Raw genomic sequence first — 23,891 nt, forward strand, 5'->3', positions numbered from 1 at the left:
AATTACAAGGCATAGGTATAAAGGCACTCTCTCTCTCTCTCTCTCTCACACACACACACACACACACACACACACACACACACACACACACACACACACACACACACACACACACACACACACACACACGACATATAGTCCATTGCAGCACTGGATTACATCTGACCATCTGGATGGATCAGATACTTAATAACTGTGCAGTACGTCTATATAATCTGCCAAATCAGAGAAATACAGTACCCCGGTGAGGTGTGTGCAAGTGTGTGTCCTTCGCTCATGTCTCCACTCCACAGGTCACTATTAGACAGTATAAGTCTCCTTCTCTCTTGTTCTACCTTCCACATAGAAGGATCACACTGACAAGGTATTGTCACACTGACATTTCACTGTTGTTGTTACTGTAGGGGCCAATACTGTGCAGAGCTCCTGGTCACAGTGGATGCTAATCAATGAGCATTCCCGTAAGAAGAGTGTGAGAAACTCTCTCATCTCCTTGAAACAAACAAGCATCACCCCATGTACTGTAGGCTGTCAGCAGTTTGATGTTGTGAGGGAGGTGATAGGCCTTTTCCCTGCCAGAGCCAGCCTGTCACCAGATTAACACGACGACCTACTACACCACTGCAACTTCACTACCGAACTCCAAACACTGTCTCCTGCCAACTGGACCTTCCAATGAGCTGCATAAACTCAAACACCGGAGACATGATGCTGTCCAGCTCACAGCCAATGGGGAAAAAGAGTGAATGTGACAATGGCAGCAAACTACACATGCTCTAAGAAAAACACAGTCGAACCTATCGGAGGAGCTGTCAGTGGATTTGCCGCAGAGACCTTCAAGAAGTGACGGGTAAGCAGAGGTTGGCAGAGAGGCTGTAAATCTGATACAAAGTCACACACACTCACGATCCACAAGGTTAGTCGTGTGACTTCGTGGAGAGACGTTCTGAGGAGGGCTAAAAATAACAGCTGGGGATAAGATCTGATCAAGGAGATGAGTGTGATATGTTTCCCTGATGACTGACATCTACATGAACAGCTAGTTGGCTGGCCATCCTTTCTCTCGAGGCTGTTGTCATCAGGCTGTGCGACTTAAAAAGTGTTTTTTATTCAATTTGATTGTTTGGTTGGCTGGTCAATTATTTTCACAACAAACCTCACATGATATTCCCCTCAAGACATTAAAGTCCAATGAGCTGGTTATTTCGTCTTTTAAATGTATCCAGCTGACAGAATGTGTTATTACTTACTTATCTATATTTTACCATCTGTTTCTAAGAGCCTGTATTTTCAAACATATTTTAGCCAACAAGACTGTCCTCCATTTGGTTTTGTAGGATCTAGGTCAGAAGAGCAAAAATCTAAATTGAGACTGGAAGGAGGTCAACCTTCTCACGTTGTGAAGTCTCCAGTGGCCTCTCTGCTCTGGTCCTCACTAAGCCAAATGTCCTTGTGTGTGTAATAACATGTATATGCTAATCCAAATACTTATGCCAATGTAGGGGAGAGCAATAGCATTTTACAATATGGACTGCAGTAACAGCTGTACAAACGGACACATGAGCAAGATATTTAGTTGCCATTTTTAATTATATCCACAACTATTTATGAGTCCTATTTACAAGGTATCTGAGTCCAAAATACTGACTCCTACTAATCATATTGGATTTTGACAAGCAACATCATCACTACAGTAATTTATGTAGCAAGATATTAGCAGTGTCTTGCTCCTCACTGTATCTCCTGGATTTTCTTCACAAAGACACCAAAACTACACTCATTTCTTAATCAAGGCGACAAAAAAAGGGGGGAAAATCCTGCACACTGCAATTTGGACAAAAAGCATTTGACTATGTCAGGGGAATAGCCCAAGCCCTAGATCTAAGCAGTATCCCCTTTGTTGCCTCATTGTTGATCATGAAGTATAGATGTGCAGCCAACATGCTCACACCACGTACACGTGAGAAGTATCCTTGGCTGCAGTTATGATTGACAGATTGCTGAGCCTGATGATTTGTGGCAGGTGCTGTAGAGTATGTACAGTAAGGGCATGGGTTAAATTCATCTGCCATACACACATGCATACTGAGGAACCACGTTGAGACTGTCTGGACATGTTTGGTTGTTAAAATATAATGCAACACAATTCGCACAACTATCTGAGTCAGAAAAATACTCTGGGGCATGCAGTCAGTCTTACACACTCACTTGCACTCCTTAATAATGAATCCATAACAAGTCAAACTTTGAAGCTATTTTCAACCTGTTCGGTGTCTTTAAAGGAGAACTATCCAGGTATTTTCTAGCTTAATTAACTTTAACTAAACAGCTTCGGAGTCATTGGAATGGTTGTATGTCTTTTTTCGGGTTGAATGGTGGCCGTTTTGCTTCCACCTAGCATCTGTGAGCAGAAAAAACACCTTTGCAACTTTGGGTCGGCGGGCCGGTGCACTGACAAACGGAACATCTCGCAGCCTCGCAATCATGCTCATAAAAAGGCAGACTGACCGATTGAGGAGCGTTGTAAAATATACACTAAAGCTGTAGGGGAAGCTCTGCAGAGAAACCTACAAGTGTAAAACGAGGAAACAGCGAAGAAATCGCCAAACCTGCATAGTTTCTCTTTGACTTGTTTTGAGTAAAAGGTTTTAGAGGAGCCTCGCGGCGATCTCCTGAGCTTACCCAGGGGCAGCTGATCATTCAGGTACTGGTAGCTGAACGGGAACTCCTTGCGCAGTGTGTTGTGGAAGTGGAAGGACATGCTCGAGCGGCGGGATTCCTTCATCGCCTTGACCCATTCTTCATGGGACTGCTGGGGCGTCCCGCTGAAGTCCAAGACGGCCGGCATGTTTGCGTGTTGCTATAGGCCCCCCTCCGGTTGCAAAGTAGCCTACTGGTGCACTGAGGATGAGGAAGTCTTGGAGCAAGTATGTCTTGCAGCGCGCCCAGAGCCTTTGCACGGATACTGCTAGAGCTGTTGCCGAGTGCTTATGAAGATATGGCCGGCGGGGCAGTATGTGATCGGTACCAGGGTCCCCTCAGTAAATGCTATGCCTTTACGGATCACTTACTCCTCTTAAGGCACAGGGGAGAGAGGGAGAGAGCAAAGGGGGTAAGGGGCGGGGAGCAAGGCCTATCTGTTTCAAAAAGATGCCTTCTGAATCTGGCTCCACATATCTGGCGCTCTAAGACCTCTTTGCTCTTGACTCATACATGCCAACATGCAAGCAACAGCTAATACCAGTGCTGGCAAGTCGCTGAAAGGCTGTTAAAGCAGTGTACTAAACTTAGCTACAACCGCTAATGTTTGTGTATGTACAACCATATTCATGGCTCAAAGGAGTGTCTTCAACACCACATTCTGGCACGCCCACGCTACCATACACATGTCTTAAATCAAAGGCCTGGCCACACGTGAGAAGATTAGCATTGTCTTCAGGGACACATTGCTGCGAGGGCCTTAACACGATCAAGTGAGTAGCACATTAGCTCAGAAAATAGCAAGACCCCATGACTACTGATGTGGAGTCGCCTGTAGGTAAGCCAAGGAAGCTCTGAAACAGAAAAATGTGTAGGCTAGTGAGAGCAACTGCCCAACCACAACCATTAGCAAAGTAAGGCCTGGCACATGTAACTCCAGCTGTCTCAAAGGCTACTCTGGCAAATTAGCGACCGATGCTGAGCACTCAGAATTGCAGAGTTAAATGATGGAGTACCAGCTGTGAAGATGGAAAATCACCTCTGCTTTCATAAGACACTGAAGGTGCTGCAGAGGGTAAGAGGGGAAAAGAGGACTTTGCAACATGTGCAGCAGTATGGATTATTCCTGCTTTTAAAAGGTGGGACATTTCCTCTCCACGTGATGTCCTCCCTATAATTGAAGTAGTTATGCCCACTGGCTTAGACAGCTTGCATGCTAGTTTACCCTATTCTGAGTCAAGAGAATGGAGGGGTAGAGGTGGAAGGGGCAGGGTGGGCAGGGTGGAAGAGAGAAAGGGGGGTAGGCTACAAACATTTATGATCATGAGATTAGTTTAGATAGTGACAAGTGTTGACAACTAAATCAGTGATTTATTACATTGGTGGGGAGTTATAGCCTAATAACTTTTTTATCATTCCTACCAACATAATAACTTCCTGCAAATGTAATCATTGTTGGTTTATTACGCTGATGGGAAATTATTACATTGATGGGAAATTATTACATTGGTGAATTTAAAACCTGCAGATTTTTATTATATTGGTGGGTGCTACAATGCCAATAAGTTGCCTTATTGTTTGCAAAAGTGGCAAAGAAAGCAATTTTATGCTTTCAATGCAATTGCATTTAATATCAATGCAATTGGTTTGACTGGACTAGAAATGTCAAAGTTAACCTAAAGTCTAGAGTCTCAAGACCCTCTTTTAGTTTGTGAACCAACATTTGAACAGATCAGAACATTTTGACCAAACAAAAATCGATTCAAAATGTTGCACTTTGGTTCAGACCTTGAGCCAAAACATAATCGTTTTTCCTGTTTTTTTTCTGAGTGGGCCTGACATTATATTTTTAGAGAGAAGCAGGTTAAAAGCATGAGTCTTCTTTACCTATAAACTAGTCAATGACCAATTCCCAACTGGTGTTCTCTAGCATTGCACTGCTAATAAAGTCTTTTTTCTACCATTATTATAGGACTGTCATATTATCTCATGCAGGCTAGTTTGACATCTGCCCAAATACATAGTACATCTGCTCCAGAATGTGCTACAGAGGGTAAGAAAGGCAAAAAGGAGTTTGCAACATGTGCTTTTCAAAGCTGCTGCATGTCATAGGCCATTAAAAGAAGCTCCTAACAAGGGATTCACCTGCAGGTAAATCATGCCACTGCCATGAGCGTAAGCAGCAGCCCCGCTGTTTTATAAGATCAAAGCAAGCTGTGAGGAAATACCAGATGAAATCTTTTGGACTTAAACTGAGGAGAGGCTCGGTTACTATCCTGCTACACAGGTTATGTACATCAGAATGGAGAATATTATAATCACATTTTAGATAAGCACCTATGTAGACCAAATCATTTCATATGCATGAGATACATTTTACAAATGGACAACAGACAAGGTCCTCCCCTGAAACTAGTTATGGAGCTCAAGATATGCCAGTCAAAGTCAGTGTACCCAGAGACCTTAGTCACATGAGATCATAAAGATCCACTGCCCAACCGGCAGTTTAAGCAGACACCTAGTGACCGCCTCACCTCTGACCCCACGGCCGTCTACCCCCCAGAAAAAGTCCTCACCTACATTCCCTACTCACCTAAAATACCACAGCTCATTTTTTCTTGCTGTCCACACTAGATGGGTCCAATATCAAAAACAAATCAAATTCTGGTTTCAAATGGTTGTTTTTCTGTTAAAAATAACGAATATATTATTCAACAATCAACTAACTTACTCTGACATTTGTCATACAAAAGAGCGAGCCAAATTCAGAGTGTGTGAAAGGCTGAGATGAATGATCTTGAGATGTGTGTCTCGTGTCTGGTTTTTTTTTTAGACTGACACATGCCTTAGGACTTAAGATCATTGCATAGGCGCCATTTGAAAACAGTGGAATCTAATGTCATCAAACGTCAAAAGCGGAGTGTGCCACACTCATGTCCGTGCCTATGTGAGGAGTGCTTTAGGCTACAACAGAGTGTTTGCCTGTCCGGAGTGTTCCAATGCGTTCATCTTGGATGGCAGAATCTTTAAAAAAATCCTGTCCCCAAAATTGGAGATTTATTTCGAAACACCTTGTGAAAGATGGTAAGCATTGTGAAAAATCTGCTATATCTGCAGTAGATTATCAAAATGCATATTTTTAACACTTTTGAAGACAGGTATTTTTACTAATTAGCTCATCTATCTGGCTGAAGAGTTGTGCTATTTAGAATCAGCTGGTTTGGAGAGACTGGCTGGAACGATGTGGTAGGTTAGTTGAGAAGGGCAGCAGCTTCGCGTCATAGGAGGTGACTTCACCCTTGTCAGCTGACCTGCCCGCAGCATTTGAGAGTAGAGAATACTGGTATTTTTTTCACGATTTGGAGACCTAATTTAATATTCTTTGTTTTTATGTGTTCATCCATATTTGCTGGGTGGTTAATGGCACCTTTGTCTGTGGTGCGTCAAATTCAATAGACATTCATTTTTACAGGGGCTTTAAAGGTCCAAGGTAGTCCAGTGAACTTTGAGCTCAAGAGCTAATCAAATTACACTCATTCCCTCTGTTGATTTGCTAGAATTTTTAGATCTGTACACCTATTTTTGTTTCCCTTGTAGAACCAGGACATCAGAAAGTTTTTTCAAGAACACACAGCCAAGGGGCTGTAGCTGAATTTAATTCTTAATTAAATCTTATAATTTCTTGAATTTCTCACAGGTGTATTGGCGTGTATCTTGAAACATCAATAAACATGATGTTTAAACTAGGGCTGTCAAAATTACTGATTCATTTTGATTGATTAATTTGAGAAAAAAATAACTGATTAAAAGAAATAATGCAGATTAATACATTCCATATGAACTTTGACCTGGAGCCATTCTAGTAAGTAACCATTAGACTGTAAAATGAAGGAAAGAGAAGAGAATGTGCTGCCTAGATCATTGATTGGAACATTTACTTTTAAAAACTGCCTGATGTTGATAAAAAATAAAGTGTGGATTAAAACAAAGTCCTCTGCAATGTCTGGAATTTGCACATCACCGGAGTTTGTCAACTCTAAAGCAAAGAAATAGTGCAAAGAAATAGTGTTGACATTGAGAGGAGTGTTAATTTAATTTCATTGTGTCCCCTAGGTTATAACTGTGGCTTGAAATTCCTTGTATGTGTGCTTTTTCCTGAAGCACTTTTGAATTTACTCAGCATATTAGGTCATATTATAGATTGTTACGGCCATTATTATTATTATTATTATTATTATTATTATTATTCATTATTAGTGAAAATAATAATATGTATAATTTGAACTTTAATGTCACTAGTGCTTATTGTTCAATGATTCATTTGAATTGAAATATTTAAAATACTTTCACAGCCAAAATGATATTTGAGATAAATTTAGATTAATCAGAGAGTATGTAATTAATTAGATTATTTTTTTTTTTTTTTATACTTTAAAAATAAGTTCAAAGAACTTCTGACGTGATTCAATACATTCTGACATACAGTATGAACATATGTTGAGAAATGCTACACAGCTTTTACACCTTAACGTACACAGAAATACCAATGACACACACATAAACGGCACTGCAGGTCACCCAAGACAGGGCGGGGGGTGCGTCCCACTCCTGTCCATGAACAGGCTAAATGATTTAACGTGACTGTGAGGTGTAAACCAATAGGTGACATTATGGAACAGAAGTCTGTTATGTATGGTCATTTTCATATATTTCCATTAAAGAGAAATCAGTGTCTCCAAATTAGAGGCCTATTAATACACATTATGCAGGTCATGAAGTCAAGAAGACAAAGAGCACACAGAAGAGGAAGAGGAATTTGACCAGCACAAGCTCAAGATCATGCCATAGCATACACTGCACACACTAAAAAAGTTAGTTTAAATCTCCCAATACCCCTTCAATTCAAAATCAGTCTCTGCAGTCTCTCTACCCGTCATGCATAGGTTAAGTGAAGGGTTCTGGGACCGGTCTCATGGGTCTCGTGATGTTCTTCAGTGCTTACCAATGCGAGTCTGCTCCAGCAGGTGCAGGTAGCTGGCGAAAAACTCCTTGCGGAGTGTAGTGTGCAAGTGAAAGGACATACTGTGGCGGCACATTTCGTGATCGGTGCCTGCCCAGCTGTTGCGGAAGGCCTGGTGCGTTCCGCTGTACTCCATAATGGTTGTTCCGTCCGACATGTTCGCTCGCTGCTCGCTCAGTCACTGACTGTCGATCAAGTGTGAGTGTGTGTGTTGTAGGTGTAGTGAGGACCGCGTGACACTGTTGGTGTCGCTGCAGCACCAGTGTTGCTGGTGTTAAGCTTCCGCCTGTGAAGCTGTCAGTGATGAGCACGGAGTTCCTCCTGTAAGGAAACAGCTGAAACACCACGATGGCTTTGCAGGTCACCTGCTTGTCTTCCAGAAAGAGACTGGCGAGGAGGGAGAGAGGTGGGAGGGGAAAGGGGGCAGTAGCAGGGACTATCTGTTTCAGAAGTCAGCCCTTGAATCTGTCCGACAAGACCCAGCAAATTGACCTCTTGGTTTTCGATCCACACCAGCAGGCCATACGTTCCAGTCAAGTCTCTGACAACCTATTAATATGGCTACTATTCTTAGCCACACTAGCTCATGTTTGTATACATAACCCCCCTGCCTCTGTCTGCACCTGTGATTCAAAGGCACTTCTAAATTACAAATTGTGCCACCAACTATCTACATGTAAGGTTTAGGTCAAATGCATAGCCGTGCTTCAGGGGAGCAACTTAGTTATTTTCAGCCACAAGAATGCTGTTCTCATAGCTGTTTCCTCATGGCTCAGGAGGAGGGCTGTGTGTGTGAAATGACATCAGAGTTGGACATGACTTGTACACTCTGTGATCCTGTGTTCTGGACAATACATGTAAAACACTCTTGCAGTGCCTCTTATGTTAAGCCTCATCATCATATTGAGATACACCTTGCCAAGAGTGTGTGTCATGGGGATTTGGTTTTATATTCTATATCTGTGTATTGTAGACGTGGACTATCTGCATGAATCAATAATAAAAAATAAAAATAAAACTTCCACTGGATCATATCTTGTCTGAATGAGCTGGTGTATAGGTCCAAGGTTTTATTGGACAGAAAGATCTGGTGATCCAAGCTGCTGCACGCTGACAAGTGTTGATTTGACACTCTATATCAGTTTTCACCCACCTCAGTCTCTTTTACTGGGCTATGCTGAATGGACCAATATTAGAAGTTACTGGTGGATTAAGTGTAGCCTCAATTTAATTATCAGATGTTTAATCAGTCATGTTTTATTTTGTTATGAGATGCATTCAATATCTTTAAACTAACCTAGCCTGAGTGAACAGTCGAACTTGTTAGCAAATTTAGGCTACTCAGAGGTTCGTTTGAGTTCTCCCAGGCTAGAACCAAAATGCAGAATATTTGCAGTTTGCCCTGGCCACTAGGGTCACATGCAGGGTCCTTAACATTTCTGACTAAGCCAAATGAAAAGCTTCCGAATTCACGCCCACTCTCTCTTTCTCCACTCAAAATGTTAGTTTTGAATGTGAAGATTTAGGCAAGCCTACATAGGCTACACCAAAGATTCATCTTTGCTACATACTGTATGTCAGTTAGCCTAAGTTAAAGCCTCCACATTTCTTACCCCATCCAAATGTCACACTCAGCTGGGACGTCATATCCATCAACGTCTCAGCATGTCTGTTTTTATGTTTGTGGAATAGTGAAAAGTATTTGGGCAATTTCCCCCTTTTCAGAACAAGTTTTGTTTTGATTGAGTCAGAGAATGTCTAATAAGGGGAGAAGGACCACTAGCGAAATACTTCCGCATGGTACTGCAACTAGAGGGCGATCGCGAGCAAGTGATGAATGAATGAGTGGCAATGGAGCTGAACCCCCCAGTACCACATTTGTCGTTATATAATTTTTTCTCCTACAATTGCATTAATGCATGCGATGCAGGATAACTTGACTTGACAATCAGCTGACCAATGCAATTTTCAATATGTGTTGTTATTCCTAAAAACCCTTTCAAAGTTTTCATGTCACGTGACACAAGCGAACCACTTTACGGCCATAGACCTAAAAGAAGGTTCAGCTTCACGACGGTCGTAATCGGTCGCGATTGTCGCGAGCATCCATGAGCTAAATGCTAGCATGTTACAGGGAAAACGGCCCATCCTATGAAAAGCAGAAAGGACATGAGTGACTTTTTATTTCATTTCCAGTGGAAAACCTATACTCAGGTAGCTACTACAACAATGTACATTAAGAAATGAAGTTGTCAACTGTGAAAAAAACGAGTTCTAGCCGCCTAGCCCCATAGACCACAATTCATTTATCACTTGCTCGGCAACGCCCCTAGCGGAATTTCAACAGATTGCAGGAACAATCCGGTACAATGGAGTTAATAGGAAGTGGACCGGCTCTCCCTAAAGGGGCTCTGATTGAGTGTATTTTCTCTTATTTTCTCCAGATGGCGATACGAGAGGTACTTTACTGTGCAGATGCATGCTGGGAAGTCTGGTCCCAGCCCTTGGCAACAGAAACATCAACATCCAGTTGTTGAATTAAAATATGATAGCCTCGTGGAATTAGCATCTCTGGATTAGTGTAAAGCAATCTTAATAACCAGTTGGGAAATTCTGTTTTTAATGTAAAAAGCAGAATGCAAGCGGACGACGCGAGATATTTGAAAAGGTAACGTAGTCTGTCTGTACAGTCAGTTAGCAAAGTGCTAACGTTATAGATGTAATACCATTGCAAGCAATGCAATGTCCATTGCTACGTGAGCTAATGTCAGCTTAGCCTCCTTTTCAGACACTGAATGTGGGTCAGTGTGCCTAGTTGCAGAAGACGAATTCAGTACAATTATACATGAAAGTAAGACAAATGTTTAATGCTAGATATTCCAAAATGGTCGGAAATGACATCAAAGTCTTGAAATAAGTCTAGTTTGAATGTATTCGGACAACGTTAGCCACAGCTAACTGGCATTACGTTATCCACTAGGCTACAGCTAACGTTACGTGAATGATACAGGAGCTTACAGTACACACCCATATCTGACCATATCACTTTAACTGTCCATCATCTTGTGTTCACGGCTGTTTCTTTAGTCTATCCCAATGTATGCATTGTTTTACACTGTCGCATGCAATGGCATTGTCAAATGATCGCCAATTATTTAACGTCAACAGGAAAGTGAAGGGCGGTAGCTTGGATGTCCACCCTACAGAAAAAGCCCTCGTCGTCCAATATGAGGTTGAAGCCACAATTCTGGGAGAGATGGGGGATCCAGTGCTTGGGGATCGCAAAGAATGTCAGAAAATGTAAGACAAAATACGTAGTGTCGGCAAACCGCTCCAGTCTTCATTGGTTATGAGAAGACAGTGTTTAGCAATGAATCTTTTTTCCCTATAACGCCATCATAGCTCTACTGTAACTGTTACGAGCCAGTTGAATATACTGTATGTATTGTATTATTGTATAGTGTTTTGATTTTGAAGTTGATCAGAGTATGAGTAAGAGTAAGAGTAAGAGTATGAGTATGAGTATGAGTATGAGTAAGAGTAAGAGTAAGAGTAAGAGTAAGAGTAAGAGTATGAGTATGAGTATGAGTAAAAGTAAGAGTAAGAGTAAGAGTAAGAGTGGATTTACGTCATTGTGTGATAATTGAGCACTTTTGTTTTAATACTTCATCACACTATCAAAGTTAACCTACACTGTAAAATGTCAAATGTAAATGTAAATGTAAAACTCTTAATTTCTCTGAGTTGCATTGCCATTCTCTACACTGGTGGCTCCTTGTGGGCTCCTCCTCCTTTTTGCAACATGCACATTTGGCCTATCTACTGTATAGCTTACTGTACTGACAGAGCTTTCTGTATATGCAGCATCCGCCTCAAAAGCCTGAACGCCAACACGGACACGGCGTCCCTGGCCAGGAAAGTGGTGGAGGAGTGCAGGCTCATCCACCCATCCAGGGTCAACGAGGTGGAACACCTGCTGAAGTACCTCCAGACTCGCAAGAAGACCGGAAGTCTTGGTGGGTGTAAGCTTAGTCCACAAACTGCAGAATTGTAAAGCACTCTAATAAGCAAGATCCAGTTATAAGCATGCCATTTATGTATTTGTTCAGTGAGACAAACCATGCATTATATGACTTTAGAAAGCACATAGAGCCTTGATTTATGATGTGAAGACACACAAATGGATAGGATAGTGGATGATACAATTTGACAAACCCCACTTACTACCTGTATAAAAGATGAATGTGTCTACTTGTTCATACATTAAAATGAAAATCATTGTGAATGATGAAGGGTCCGCATGTAACACTGTATTGTTGTTGATTCAAAGTGGAAGTAGTATTCATAGTTTTCATTGTTGCAATGAAGAGAAAGAAAATGACGGCAAATGTTAACACTGTTTCTGGCAGTGACGTTTTCCTGTCTTTGTTTACCTCCAGACAAGCGGGAAAAAACACCCATTAAGCCAAGGGACCTGGCCCCCTTTGAAGGCATGGAGGTAACCACATAATACAAACATTGTCTTTTAGCAATTGGTCAGTACAGTATAAACAATTTGCTGAATGATAGATTACTTCTGGTCTCTGTAGATTTTTCTGTTAATCTCTCCCTTCCCTCTCTTTCTCTTTCTTTCTCTCTCTCTCTCTCTCTCTGTCTCTCTCTAGCTGGATGAGGAGGCCAACATTAACAGCATAGATGACTATGTGGAGCTGCTGTATGAAGATATTCCAGAGAAGATCCGCGGGGCCACTCTTATCCTGCACCTTGCCCGTAACCCTGACAACCTTGAGGAGCTGCTGCAGAACGGTGAGTCATGTATGAGTGTGTGTGTGCGTGCTGACTGTGCTCTTGCATTTCATGCTTGCTGGTGTGTGTCTGTCTATGTTTGTGTTTTATAGCAAATTGAAATATATATGTTGCTTAACATAGCCAGGGGAGCTCAAAACTGTAAATGTTTTTATATACAGTAAGTAAAAAATATCAGTCATCCTTTGAGACATTTGAAATTCAAATTCAATTAATATTGTTTGCCTTTGTGATGTACAACATCTACTCTTGTACTCTTCATACATTTTGACATGTCACTGGAAGACATAAGACATTGCTAGTTGTGGATCAGAGAAGGCATATGTTACTCATAAAGTGCTACTGAAATAATAATGAATCTGACAGATTTAAGTATGGATAATGGTTACGTGTTGAACACAAACTTTATTCATATATCGTATTTAAAGAAATAAATTGCTGGTTGCATCACTGATATGTTAGCCTGGAAATCCAGACTCAAATCTAGACAGATTGAGGGTCTGGCTGTGAGTGATGAAAATGGCCCAACTTGAGGGGCGGCACCTAGCATGCATTTGAAAATATCAATACATGCAATTGGATAACAACATTTCGGCTAATGTTTATTGACTGATTCCGGACTTCAACACAACTGGATAACACTACGACCACTGATGTGATTGGTGCAGCTCGGCTCCAAGGGCATGGGTAATGAGCATCATTACGGATTGCCAGAGTGACTCACTGAGCAAATTCAAATTGTGCTCTTGGGAGAACTCTAGATTTCCAGGGTACCCATTGCTAGCTTTGTCCTCTTTGCTCAGAGTCCCTTCATGTGTGCCTGGCCTTTTAATGTGAGAGCAAGTCCTGCCAAACCCCTCTATTCCCACTCTGTTGCTGCACCTCAGGGACAACATTATTACTGACAGCTCTACAGAGTAAACCGTTGAGCCAGGGATTTTGATTGCCAGGGTCCTTGCTAATGAGGAAGCTGTCATAAAAACTGACACACACTGCGCCTCATCCCGCTCAGTTAGAGGGAGTCTTAAGCGATGACCTCATCTGACGGAACATGGTTTCCTGATGGACACTTTGGCCCGGGCTTCAAATTCCATTATCTCTGCTGTGTCCACTTATTATGACATCAGCTCGGGGGAGCACCAACTGTGCTTGTAGTGTTAGACACGGGCTTGCACACGCCGTTGGTCCTGCAGCTGGGAGCCTGTTAAATAGGCTTGTGATTGGCTCCTCTCTGTGCTCGTCTGCGTGTTGCCGTCATGCCATCATTGTCGGACCTTAATAAGAGGCCACTTAAATTTGCTCTCTCAAATCCTCAGTGTGTGATGTCATCGCTGGTCTGTCCAAGACCATTCCCCTTATTCTGAGAGGGAGAGTTAGAGAACTGGTTGTCACTCGTGTGTGTGTGTGTGTGTGTGTGTGTGTGTGTGTGTGTGTGTGTGTGTGTGTGTGTGTGTGTGTGTGTGTGTGTGTGTGTGTGTGTGTGTGTGTGTGTGTGTGTGTGTGTGTGTGTGTGTGTGTGTGTGTGTGTGTGTGTGTGTGTGTGTGTGTGTGTGTGTGTGTGTGTGTGTGTGTGTGTGTGTGTGGTGCACCCTCGTCACAGAACTAGGGTGTACACACACACACACACACACACCCCTGCACATACATATCTGTCAAGGTGTATTACTTCTGGGGCTGAGCTGTCAGACGCCATCAGTCAGGGCTTCACTCCAAACAGCGTGGGCATCAAACGGCCACATGAACCATGCGATCCCTGTGCCCCTTGTCCATGGGGGGACCTGTTCGCCTCTTTGGGTGTAACACGCGCTTCCTGTCTGGGAGGAAATGGCTGTTTTCTCATGCCATACGTGCCCTGAACCCCCCACCCCCCCCACCACACACACACACACACACACACACACACACACACACACAAACCCCCAGCCAACCAACCCCCAGACACACCCTTCTCCTCTCACCTCCTCACATATCTCCGTAATATAAGACAGATTATGTGGTTCAGTGACAGCATCCATTGTGTGACCTCTCTCTGTGCTTGAACACAGCCACCATGGAAACCTGAATCTTTTCTCCTCACTTCCTGTGCGACCCTATTGCCTTACCTTTCTTCACAGACCCCTCTCTTTCACCATCTAGTCTCTGCCATGGTTTTGCCAGAGTTGCATATGATATGGAGCAAACTGTGGTTGAATAAAATGTGCCAATACAATACCGTTGCACCCATGATGAGTCTTTTTAACTGTAGCAACTATAAGCCGGGTGATATGAATATCAGGTGAGAGGATCAGTCACATTGCACCATGGGAGCAATTATGCGGGTGTGTGGAGGAGATGATTGTTTTCTGGCCCTCTGCTACTTCTGTACAGCTGTAATTTGTTGTTTTTGACCACTATCTTTTGTCTCCCTCCTCTCCGTGTGTGTCTGTGTGTGTCTGTGTAACAGAGACGGCCTTGGGAGCTCTCGCTAGAGTGCTCAGGGAGGACTGGAAGCAAAGCGTTGACCTGGCAACCACCATCATCTATGTTTTCTTCTGTTTCTCTAGGTATTACTCTCTTTTCTAACGCCCCCCCCCTCTCTCTCTTTCTCTTCTGGCTGCCCCCTGTTACTCCACTGCTCTGTTTGTCTTACTCTTAGTAAGAGTGGAGCTCCCCATGTGAAAGGATTTGGCAGCCGTAGAGGCTTATATTTTGACATGGCTGATAGGTGAAGCTTTTATTTTGACATTGTGTTATAAAGCCTGAGTGCAGAACTGACTCTCCTCAGCCAGACTAGTGATAGACACCGAATCAGAGGCTATTTACGTCAGCGGTGAATTTACTGGAGATGACAAACACTCAAGAATGACTCAAGTGCTTTGATTAGCTCGATTGTTAAGGCTCCCTCTTTACAGTTGCTGTGGGTCTAGTCAGATGATTTAACCTTCATTTGAACTGCATACATGTTGCCTTGCATCGTTCTGCATTCCCATCTACACACACACACACACACACACACACACACACACACACACAGACCAGAGATGGCATCTTAACCTCAAAGAGCCTTTACGAGTCATTTGAAGTGTTTTGAGTCTTGTTTTGAGATTGTGGGTCTTTTGATGACTAATCCAGTTGTCGTTCTCTTTTTATTTGTGGTCTCTCTGTCTGTCTCTCTGACTGTTTGTCTGTCCGTCCATCAGCTTCTCCCAGTTCCACGGTCTCATCACGCACTACAAGATCGGCGCTCTGTGCATGAACATCGTGGAGCACGAGCTCAAGCGCTACGACCTGTGGCAGGATGAACTGCAGAAGAAGCAGAAGGCTTATATCCTTCTTTTGGGTCAGAGGTCAAAATGAGGTCAAGGGTCAAGGCCTAGACACACTGTACACACCATTTCGGTGCAGATGGCTGCGTAGTTGCTGTGTTCTTGGTGGGGTTGTCAGTTTTTGGTGGGGTTGTCAGAGTTTGTAGTCAAAAGACAAAACAATGTCAGTTGCAGTTAATTGTCTTGTCACTGTAAGCTTCTCAGTGGCCCAGTAGACTAAAATGGTCCAAGATGTAAAAATGTGAAGAAATGATGATGAATCATGCTTAATCCTCTGGGTCTGTTGTGTTGATTGTTACACACACACACACACACACACACACACACACAGTGCATGCCTGAGAGAGAGTGTTTTGCTAGACAGATGTGTTAGTGGGTGTGGGTGATCCAGCTGTGAGTTGTTCTTTAACTGAGCCCTACGTGATGATGAGCCTGACAACCAGAATGTGAAGAAGGAGTATGAGAAGGCCTTCAAGAAGTACCAGGGGCTGCTCGTCAAGCAGGAGCAGCTGCTGCGAGGTCAGAGCTCTGCCCTCTCCTCTCCTCTCCTCTCCTTTCCTCTCCTCTCCTCTGCTCCTCTCCCCTCCTCTCCTCTCTCTTCTCCTCTCCTCTCCTCTGCTCTCCTCTCCTCTCCTCTGCTCCTCTCCCCTCCTCTCCTCTCTCTGCTCCTCTCCTCTCCTCTCCTCTCCTCCTCTCCTCTCTGCTCCTCTCCTCTCCTCCTCTCCTCTCTGCTCCTCTCCTCTCCTCTCCTCTCCTCTCCTCTGCTCCTCTCCCCTCCTCTCCTCTCTCTTCTCCTCTCCTCTCCTCTCCTCTGCTCTCCTCTCCTCTCCTCTGCTCCTCTCCCCTCCTCTCCTCTCTCTTCTCCTCTCTCTGCTCCTCTCCTCTCCTCTCCTCTCCTCCTCTCCTCTCTGCTCCTCTCCTCTCCTCTCCTCCTCTCCTCTCTGCTCCTCTCCCCTCCTCTCCTGTCTCTTCTCCTCTCTCTGCTCCTCTCCTCTCCTCTCCTCTCCTCTCCTCTCTGCTCCTCTCCTCTCTCCACTCCTCTCCTCTCCTCTCCTCTCCGCTGCTCTCCACTCCTCTCCTCTCCTCTCCTCTGCTCTCCACTCCTCTCCTCTGCTCTCCTCTCCTCTCTCTTCTCCTCTCCTCTCCACTCCTCTCTTCTCTTCTCTCTTCTCTCTTCTCTCTTCTCTCTTCCTCTTCTCTCTTCCTCTCCTCTCCTCTCCTCTCTGCTCCTCTGCTCTCCTCTCCTCTCCCCCCTGCTGCTCTGCTCAGTGTCTCTTTGTCTGTCACACACTCTAGGGCTGGGACGATAACCGCATTACTGCAATACCGCTGACACGTGACGCCATGTGTGTAATATCATGATGTGTTATGATGAGAGGGATCATCTTTTGACACATATTCTTCAAGGCTTTCTAAACAAAGCTTCAAAACTCATCATCCAAAGATGAAGCAATCCCAAGCTTTCGTGTGTGTGTTGGGCAGTGCAACATTCTTTTTGTGTTTACTACGCGAGAGTAGGATAGAACTGGCACAAAATCGTAACACTTTTCCGTTCTCTCCGTTCAAACTTGATTTACGCAAAGACGATCGACTTGAAAAGTGCATACTGTATTTATTCTTACACAGTACATTGCCTTACTGCCCTTATTCTATTGTTACTGTTTTTTTTATGTTATTGTTGAGTGTTGTGTTTGAGAGCAAAGATTAACCAGAGTCAAATTCCTTGTTTGTTTACGCAAACCTGGCCAATAAAGCTGATTCTGATTCTGATTGAAAGCTGTGAGAAGCAGTATACAGTACCATGCTATCACAGTCATTTCTTGCTTTTCAAAAAATCCTACTGTCCCAGCCCTATGCTCCACTTGTCAGGCTGTCTTTGTCTGTCTTCTGTTAGCCTTAATCACTTGCTCTACTTTTTGTCGTTTTCTAAGAACTGAAACTAAATCCCCTCTTTAATGGCCGCCATTTCCAGTTTTTTCAGCCTGACTCAAGTAATGCATATCACCCCATTTACGGCTTTCTCTAATGTAACTGTTATTTATCGTGTGTGTGTGCCTGTGTGCGTGTGTGTGTGTGTGTGTGCGTGCAGTGGCCCTGTACCTGCTGCTGAATCTGTCGGAGGACACGCGCACGGAGCTGAAGATGCGCAACAAGAACATCGTCCAGCTGCTGGTCAAGACTCTGGAGCGGGACAGCCAGGACCTGCTGGTGCTCGTGGTCTCCTTCCTCAAGAAGCTCAGCATCTTCCTGGAGAACAAGAACGACATGGTGAGCTCTCTCACACACACATACAAAACACACACACACACACACACACACACACACACACACACTCACTCACATACTCTCAAATTCACACACACACACACACACACACACACACACACACTCACTCTCACTCACATACTCTCAAATTCACACACACACACACTCACACTTACACTCACATACTCTCAAATACACACACACACACACACACACACACACACACACACACACACACACACACACACAATGCTGTCTTTGTTCTCTTCTCTATCTCTTCAGTTTCAGTTAGAATTATTAGTCCGATTTGTCTAGCCAAAGACATTGTTGAAGCAGGAAGAAAAACATGCAGACAGGAATTAAATCACACGGTGACTGAACTTGTGTCTCTTGCTCTCCAACAAGCCATCTTTCCTCCCTCTCTCCGCTCCTCCTTCAGCTCTGTCCTTTTCCTATAATCCCCCTCTTCCTCTACCTTTCTCTCAGCCTCTTTGTCTGTCTGCCTCGTAGTTGGACTGCATTCTTTTGAGAAATCTGCAAATCCATCTCTGGTGTGTAATAATTGTCTGACTCTCTCCCTCTCTCTCTCTACCTCCCTCTCTCTCTCTCTCTCCTTCTCTCCTTCTCTCTCTCTCCTTCTCTCCGCCAGGCTGAGATTGACACGGTGGAGCGTCTGGCCAGGCTGGTGCCGTGCGACCACGAGGACCTGCTGAATGTCACGCTGCGTCTGCTGCTCAACCTCTCCTTCGACACGGGCCTGCGCAGCCGCATGGTGCAGGTGGGCCTGCTGCCCAAACTCACCGCCCTGCTCGGTACGTCTCAGTGTGTGTGTGTGTGTATGTCCGTCTGTCTGCCTGCCTGCCTGTCTGTGAAACTGACTGTCAGGGAAATAATCTGTAGTTTTGTTTGCTTGTGTACTGGTAGGTATCATTAAGAGGGCTTTATAAGTGTGTGAGCTTTATACATGTGTGTGTGTGTGTGTGTGTGTAAGGTGACAAGTGGCTCCCTTCTATATGCTATAATATCTATTATACTATCACCTCGGTATAAGGGGGAACTTTCCATTTCTTGGTGAGTCGCTCTCAGGTGCCTCCACTTTCTTCTGTCTACTCTGACCCTCTCCTTAACCACTTCCTGAAAACTTAGCACCTGATTGGATCACGGGGTGTTCTAAAGTGCCGTGATTGGCCAGCGGCTCCATGCTGAGCGGTCTCAGAGGGGGTGTCGGCTATCCTCTGAAGTTCACATCATTTATTTGTTAGAATAACATGGGGGGCCAACGTTAGGAAAATGTTGTTTTTACTGCCAAGTATGACTGGTACGTAAAAGACTTTACAGTTATGACACACACACACACACACACACACACACACATCTACATGGACTCACTTTTATTGAATACTGGGCACTGTCAGTAACACTCACACATCTTAAATAATTGCTACTATATGTGGGGATTGCCATGTCATTTTTGGATAGTATTACCATTTTACTCTTACTATTAACCGCCCCCCCCCCCACACACACACACACACACACACACACACAAACCTTTCAAGTATTGCGGCAGAAGCAAATTTCTCTCCCTCCACACACACACAGAAACCTTTGAAATATTGGGGCAGACAGAAACGTTTCTCCGTACACACACACACACACACAGACACAGACATACACGCACACACAAACACATATCCTCAGTCTTATCTCCAAACGCTACACCAACAACATTGACCATCCCATCCCTCCTCTCTGAAGGTCGTGACCTCTGTGATAAGATGAAAGAGCTGAGGGAATCCTCCTCATCATCACCCACAGTGGCCGTCTTAGCTCACTGACCCTCAGAAACGTGTGTGTGTGGTGCGGAAGTGTGTATCTGTCTTGTGTGTGTGTGTATGTGGTGCGGAAGTGTGTGTCCGTCTTGTGTATGCTTTGTGTGTGTGTGTAAGTAAGTGTGTGTCTGTCTTGTGTATGCTCTGTGCGTCTGTATGTATGTGTGTGTTTTGGTGTGTGTTGTGAACCTTCATCACCAGCATCCCTTCCCACGTGTCATTAACTGCTGGCTGCCATTAGGGGTCAGTCTGGGAGGAGGGTGATTCTACTGCTGTGGTCACAACAGAACCAGCGTGGAACATTCCTGGACAGTGCTGCTGTTTTAAAACTGCCGTGGCCTTTTCTGGTTGTCCCAGATCAAAGCGCACACACCATTTACACAGACACACACACACACACACACACACACACACCTCCCTGGCTTCCCGTTAAACGTCCACCCCTGAAGCTGTGGGCTGCAGCAGGACGCGACACTACCCGCCACCCTTTTGTCTTCACGTCCGATTAGAGTTTATGTGATTGACGAGGTGTGGTCACAGATCGTTACGTCAAAGTGACGCTTCTGTGTACCACTGTGGTCTGTTCTGGTGAAACGGAGCAGTGTGTGTCTGTGTGTTCGTGTCTTTATGTGTGTGTTTGTGTCTGTCTGTCTGTGCAAGCATGCAGTCTTACAGTTGAGCGTGTGTGTGTGTGTGTGTGTGTGTGCGCCTTTGCAGAGGTCTGTGCATACACACACACACACACTCTGACATAGGCCACATTCAGAGAGCAGAGATGGCGCCTGGACCTCAAACAGGCTTTATGAGTCATTTTTAAGTGTTTGTTTTTTTGGTGTGTGATGACTAACCCAGTTGTTGTTGCTTTTGGGTTTATTTGTGCGGTCTCTCTCTTCATTCTCTGTGAAGGGTGCGTCTGTTGCATCTGTGTGTGTGTGTGTGTGTGTGTGTGTGTGTGTGTGTGTGTGTCTGTGTACAGTATGTGTGTTTTTGTGTGTTTGTGTGTGAGAGAGAGAGAGAGAGAGAGTGTGCATTTTATAAGGCTCCTGTCCAGCCTCATAAACAATTCTTCATTTTCCTCCACTACCTGCACAGGGAGGTAATGTGTATGTGTCTCTGTGTGTGTGTGTGTGTGTGTGTGTGTGTGTGTGTGTGTGTGTGTGTGTGTGTGTGTGTGTGTGTGTGTGTGTGTGTGTGAGTGTGTGTGTGAGTGTGTGTGTGTGTGCGTGTGTGTGTGTGTGTGTGTGTGTGTGTGTGTGTGTGTGTTTAATGAGAAGCATGTGTCCAGAGTGATCGTGCTGCTCTCAGGAGTTTGGGTTATTAATGGCAGTAAAATTTATGCTTCCTCCTGTTTTCCCAATTTAACTAGAGAGCCCCCCTCTGCTCTCTCTCCTTCTCCTCCCTCACTCTTCTCCTCTCTTTCTCTTTCTCTGTTCTCCTCCACCTTTCTCTCTTCTCTCTCTCTCCCTCTCTCTCTCTCTCCCTCTCATGTCTGTCACCTCTTCTCCTGTTTTCTCCTTTTTACTTTCTTTATATGTACACTGTTTTGCTCTCCTTTGACTCTGTCTTTCTTCTCTCCTCTCCTCCTCTCCTCTCCTCTCTGCTCCCCTGCTCGCTCACATCTGGCACCAATCTAGTGAGATAACCTTGCCTGAAGGGCCTAGGGCTCGGCTCCGGACTGTCTCTCTCTCTCTCTTTCACTCGTTCTCTCTCTCTCTGCTCACTGCTTGTTGTATATGGCAGTGTCTGTGTTCATGTGTATGTGTTTTAATTAACCGATGTGGCTACGTTCACCTGGTGTGTGTGTGTGTGTGTGTGTGTTTGTGTGTGTGGTTTCAAAGTGTGAGTGACTGTGTGGTCCCTGGTTTTACTGTGTAAATTGTAGCCCATGGGCAGAATTATATGTTTCACATGGGGTGTTCTTATGTTCAGTGTGTAGAAGGTGTGTGTGTGTGTGTGTGTGTGTGTGCAGAAGGTGTGCGTGTGTGTGTGTGTGTGTGTGTGTGTGTGTGTGTGTGTGTTTTATAGTGTATATTGTGTGTTTAACATATCAAATGTGTTATTCTTTATGGTGTATTTGTCCATCAGTATACAGTGTGTTTTGAGAGAAAGCTGCCATTGTGCATTGGTGTTGTACGTCAATCTCTGTTTCATAAACTGTGTGTGTGTGTGTGTGTGTGTGTGTGTGTGTGTGTGTGTTTCAGGAGACGAGGCTCAGAGGCAACTGGCCATGTGTATTCTGTACCACATCAGTGTGGATGACCGCTTCAAGTCCATGTTCGCCTATACTGATTGCATTCCACAGGTAACCGCAACATCCGCACACACAGACACACACACACACACACACCTCACCAGTGCCCAGGTCCACTCACACACACACCTACACTAGAACTAAACCGGGCGTGTTTTTTACATGCCACAGGTGAGACTTTTGACGACGAGGGCGGGAGGAGCAAGATACAAGGGATGAAGAGTAGAGGATGTATAGGGGGGGTGATAGTCGAACTTGTGTGTGTGTGTGTGTGTGTGTGTGTGTGTGTGTGTGTGTGTGTGTGTGTGTGTGTGAGTGGTTGGCCTACAGGAGCAGGCAGGTGCCAGTGAGTCTAGACTGCTGTGATTGGGGCAGCTGGCTGCTGCTATGTGATACTGAGTGTGCGTGTGTGTGTATGTGTGTGTGTGTGTGTGTGTGCGTGCATGCAGGGACTCCACGCCTCAGTTCCAACCCAGGGTCCACACACACACACACACACACACACACACACACACACACACACACACACACACACACACACACACACACACACACACACACATATAGTTGTGCATATGGTCCCCATGAATGCCCCCTCTACAGACTCACCAAAGCCCTCCTGTTTTATGTTAAGTGAGCGTGCTCCAGGATCCTGATCTCTACAGCAACCTTGTTGTGTTTCCTGCACATACAATGTATACACACACACTCACACACACACTTCTGTCGGAAACTCTCACTTCTGCTCCTACACACACACACACACACACACACACACACACACACACACACACACACACTTCCCTTTCCTCGTTGTTTAGGGGCTGATGAGATTGGAGTGGACAGCAGGATACAGCCTGCAAATCAGGGTCCTTTTCATCTCACTCTCTCTCTCTCTCTCTCTCCTTCTGTCACTCACTCTCTCTCTCTCTCCTTCCCTCCATCTCACTCACTTCTACTTATGCCTACCATGTACCAACTAAATTCCTCTCTTTCATCGTATATCATTCTCTGTAAATATATCTCTCCACCCTCTTTTCTCTCAATAATGTGAAGGTCTGACTAGTATGGTGGATGAGCACTGTAGTATGGCCCATGACCAGAGGTGGACAGTCCTGGTTCTAAAGAGTAAAAGTCCTGCCATATATTCTTTCTACTTGTGCACTTAACACAGGTGATATCACTAAGTATCTGATCTACCTGGCAGCTAGTTAGGATGAGCTGGTTTACTAAATGGTTGGATCAAATACTTGGGAGGACTTTCACTTCCTGAACCCGGGATGCCTCTGCCCATGACACTATGGCACAGCAATGGCATGATGGGGATGGAGGGGACTTTGGACCGATACATTGGGCTGATGTCAGAAATTGTTGAGAAGGTTACTGTAAAACTGAACTTGCTGTTTGTTGGATTTGAAATGAGAATTGTGTGTGATTGGTTGGTGGTTTGATTGACAGGTGATGAAAATGGTGTTTGACTGTGGAGAGGAGCGCATCGGGGCGGAGCTCATCTCTTTCTGTATCAACCTGGCAGCCAACAAGAGAAACGCCCAGATTATCTGTGAAGGTAACTTTCTACGTCTCTCTCTCTCTCTCTCCCTCTCTCTCTCCCCCTTGCTCTCTCACATACAGTAAACAGCTGCTCTACAGTGATGATATTCATGCACAATTACCAGATAAGTGTGTGTGTGTGTGTGTGTGTTTGTTTTTAG

At 44.5% G+C, this 23,891-nt stretch overlaps 2 protein-coding genes across 3 annotated transcripts in view; one reads left to right on the forward strand and one right to left on the reverse strand.

The window, feature by feature from the left end:
• The window catches only part of ntmt2 (N-terminal Xaa-Pro-Lys N-methyltransferase), a 14,477-nt gene extending 6,600 nt beyond the window's left edge, over window positions 1-7,877 (reverse strand). Inside the window, exon 1 of one of the 2 annotated variants that reach the window (XM_062556362.1) lies at window positions 7,703-7,877. In XM_062556362.1, the coding sequence (XP_062412346.1) occupies window positions 7,703-7,877 (175 nt within the window). Of the gene's footprint in view, window positions 1-2,682; window positions 3,026-7,702 lie in introns of those variants that run through there. The other variant, XM_062556363.1, reaches the window with a different exon arrangement.
• Window positions 7,878-10,190: 2,313 nt separating this feature from the next.
• kifap3a (kinesin-associated protein 3a) overlaps window positions 10,191-23,891 on the forward strand; it is a 29,302-nt gene continuing 15,601 nt past the window's right edge. Inside the window, exons 1-12 of the mRNA XM_062555857.1 lie at window positions 10,191-10,388; window positions 10,889-11,020; window positions 11,585-11,736; window positions 12,160-12,218; window positions 12,385-12,526; window positions 14,970-15,069; window positions 15,706-15,830; window positions 16,252-16,350; window positions 17,921-18,099; window positions 18,746-18,908; window positions 22,130-22,230; window positions 23,638-23,746. Of these exons, the coding sequence (XP_062411841.1) occupies window positions 10,357-10,388; window positions 10,889-11,020; window positions 11,585-11,736; window positions 12,160-12,218; window positions 12,385-12,526; window positions 14,970-15,069; window positions 15,706-15,830; window positions 16,252-16,350; window positions 17,921-18,099; window positions 18,746-18,908; window positions 22,130-22,230; window positions 23,638-23,746 (1,393 nt within the window). The 5' untranslated portion in view covers window positions 10,191-10,356. The remainder of the gene's footprint in view (window positions 10,389-10,888; window positions 11,021-11,584; window positions 11,737-12,159; window positions 12,219-12,384; window positions 12,527-14,969; window positions 15,070-15,705; window positions 15,831-16,251; window positions 16,351-17,920; window positions 18,100-18,745; window positions 18,909-22,129; window positions 22,231-23,637; window positions 23,747-23,891) is intronic.

The sequence above is a fragment of the Sardina pilchardus genome, chromosome 15 (genome assembly GCF_963854185.1).
Source record: "Sardina pilchardus chromosome 15, fSarPil1.1, whole genome shotgun sequence".
NCBI classification, from domain to species: Eukaryota; Metazoa; Chordata; class Actinopteri; order Clupeiformes; family Clupeidae; genus Sardina; species Sardina pilchardus.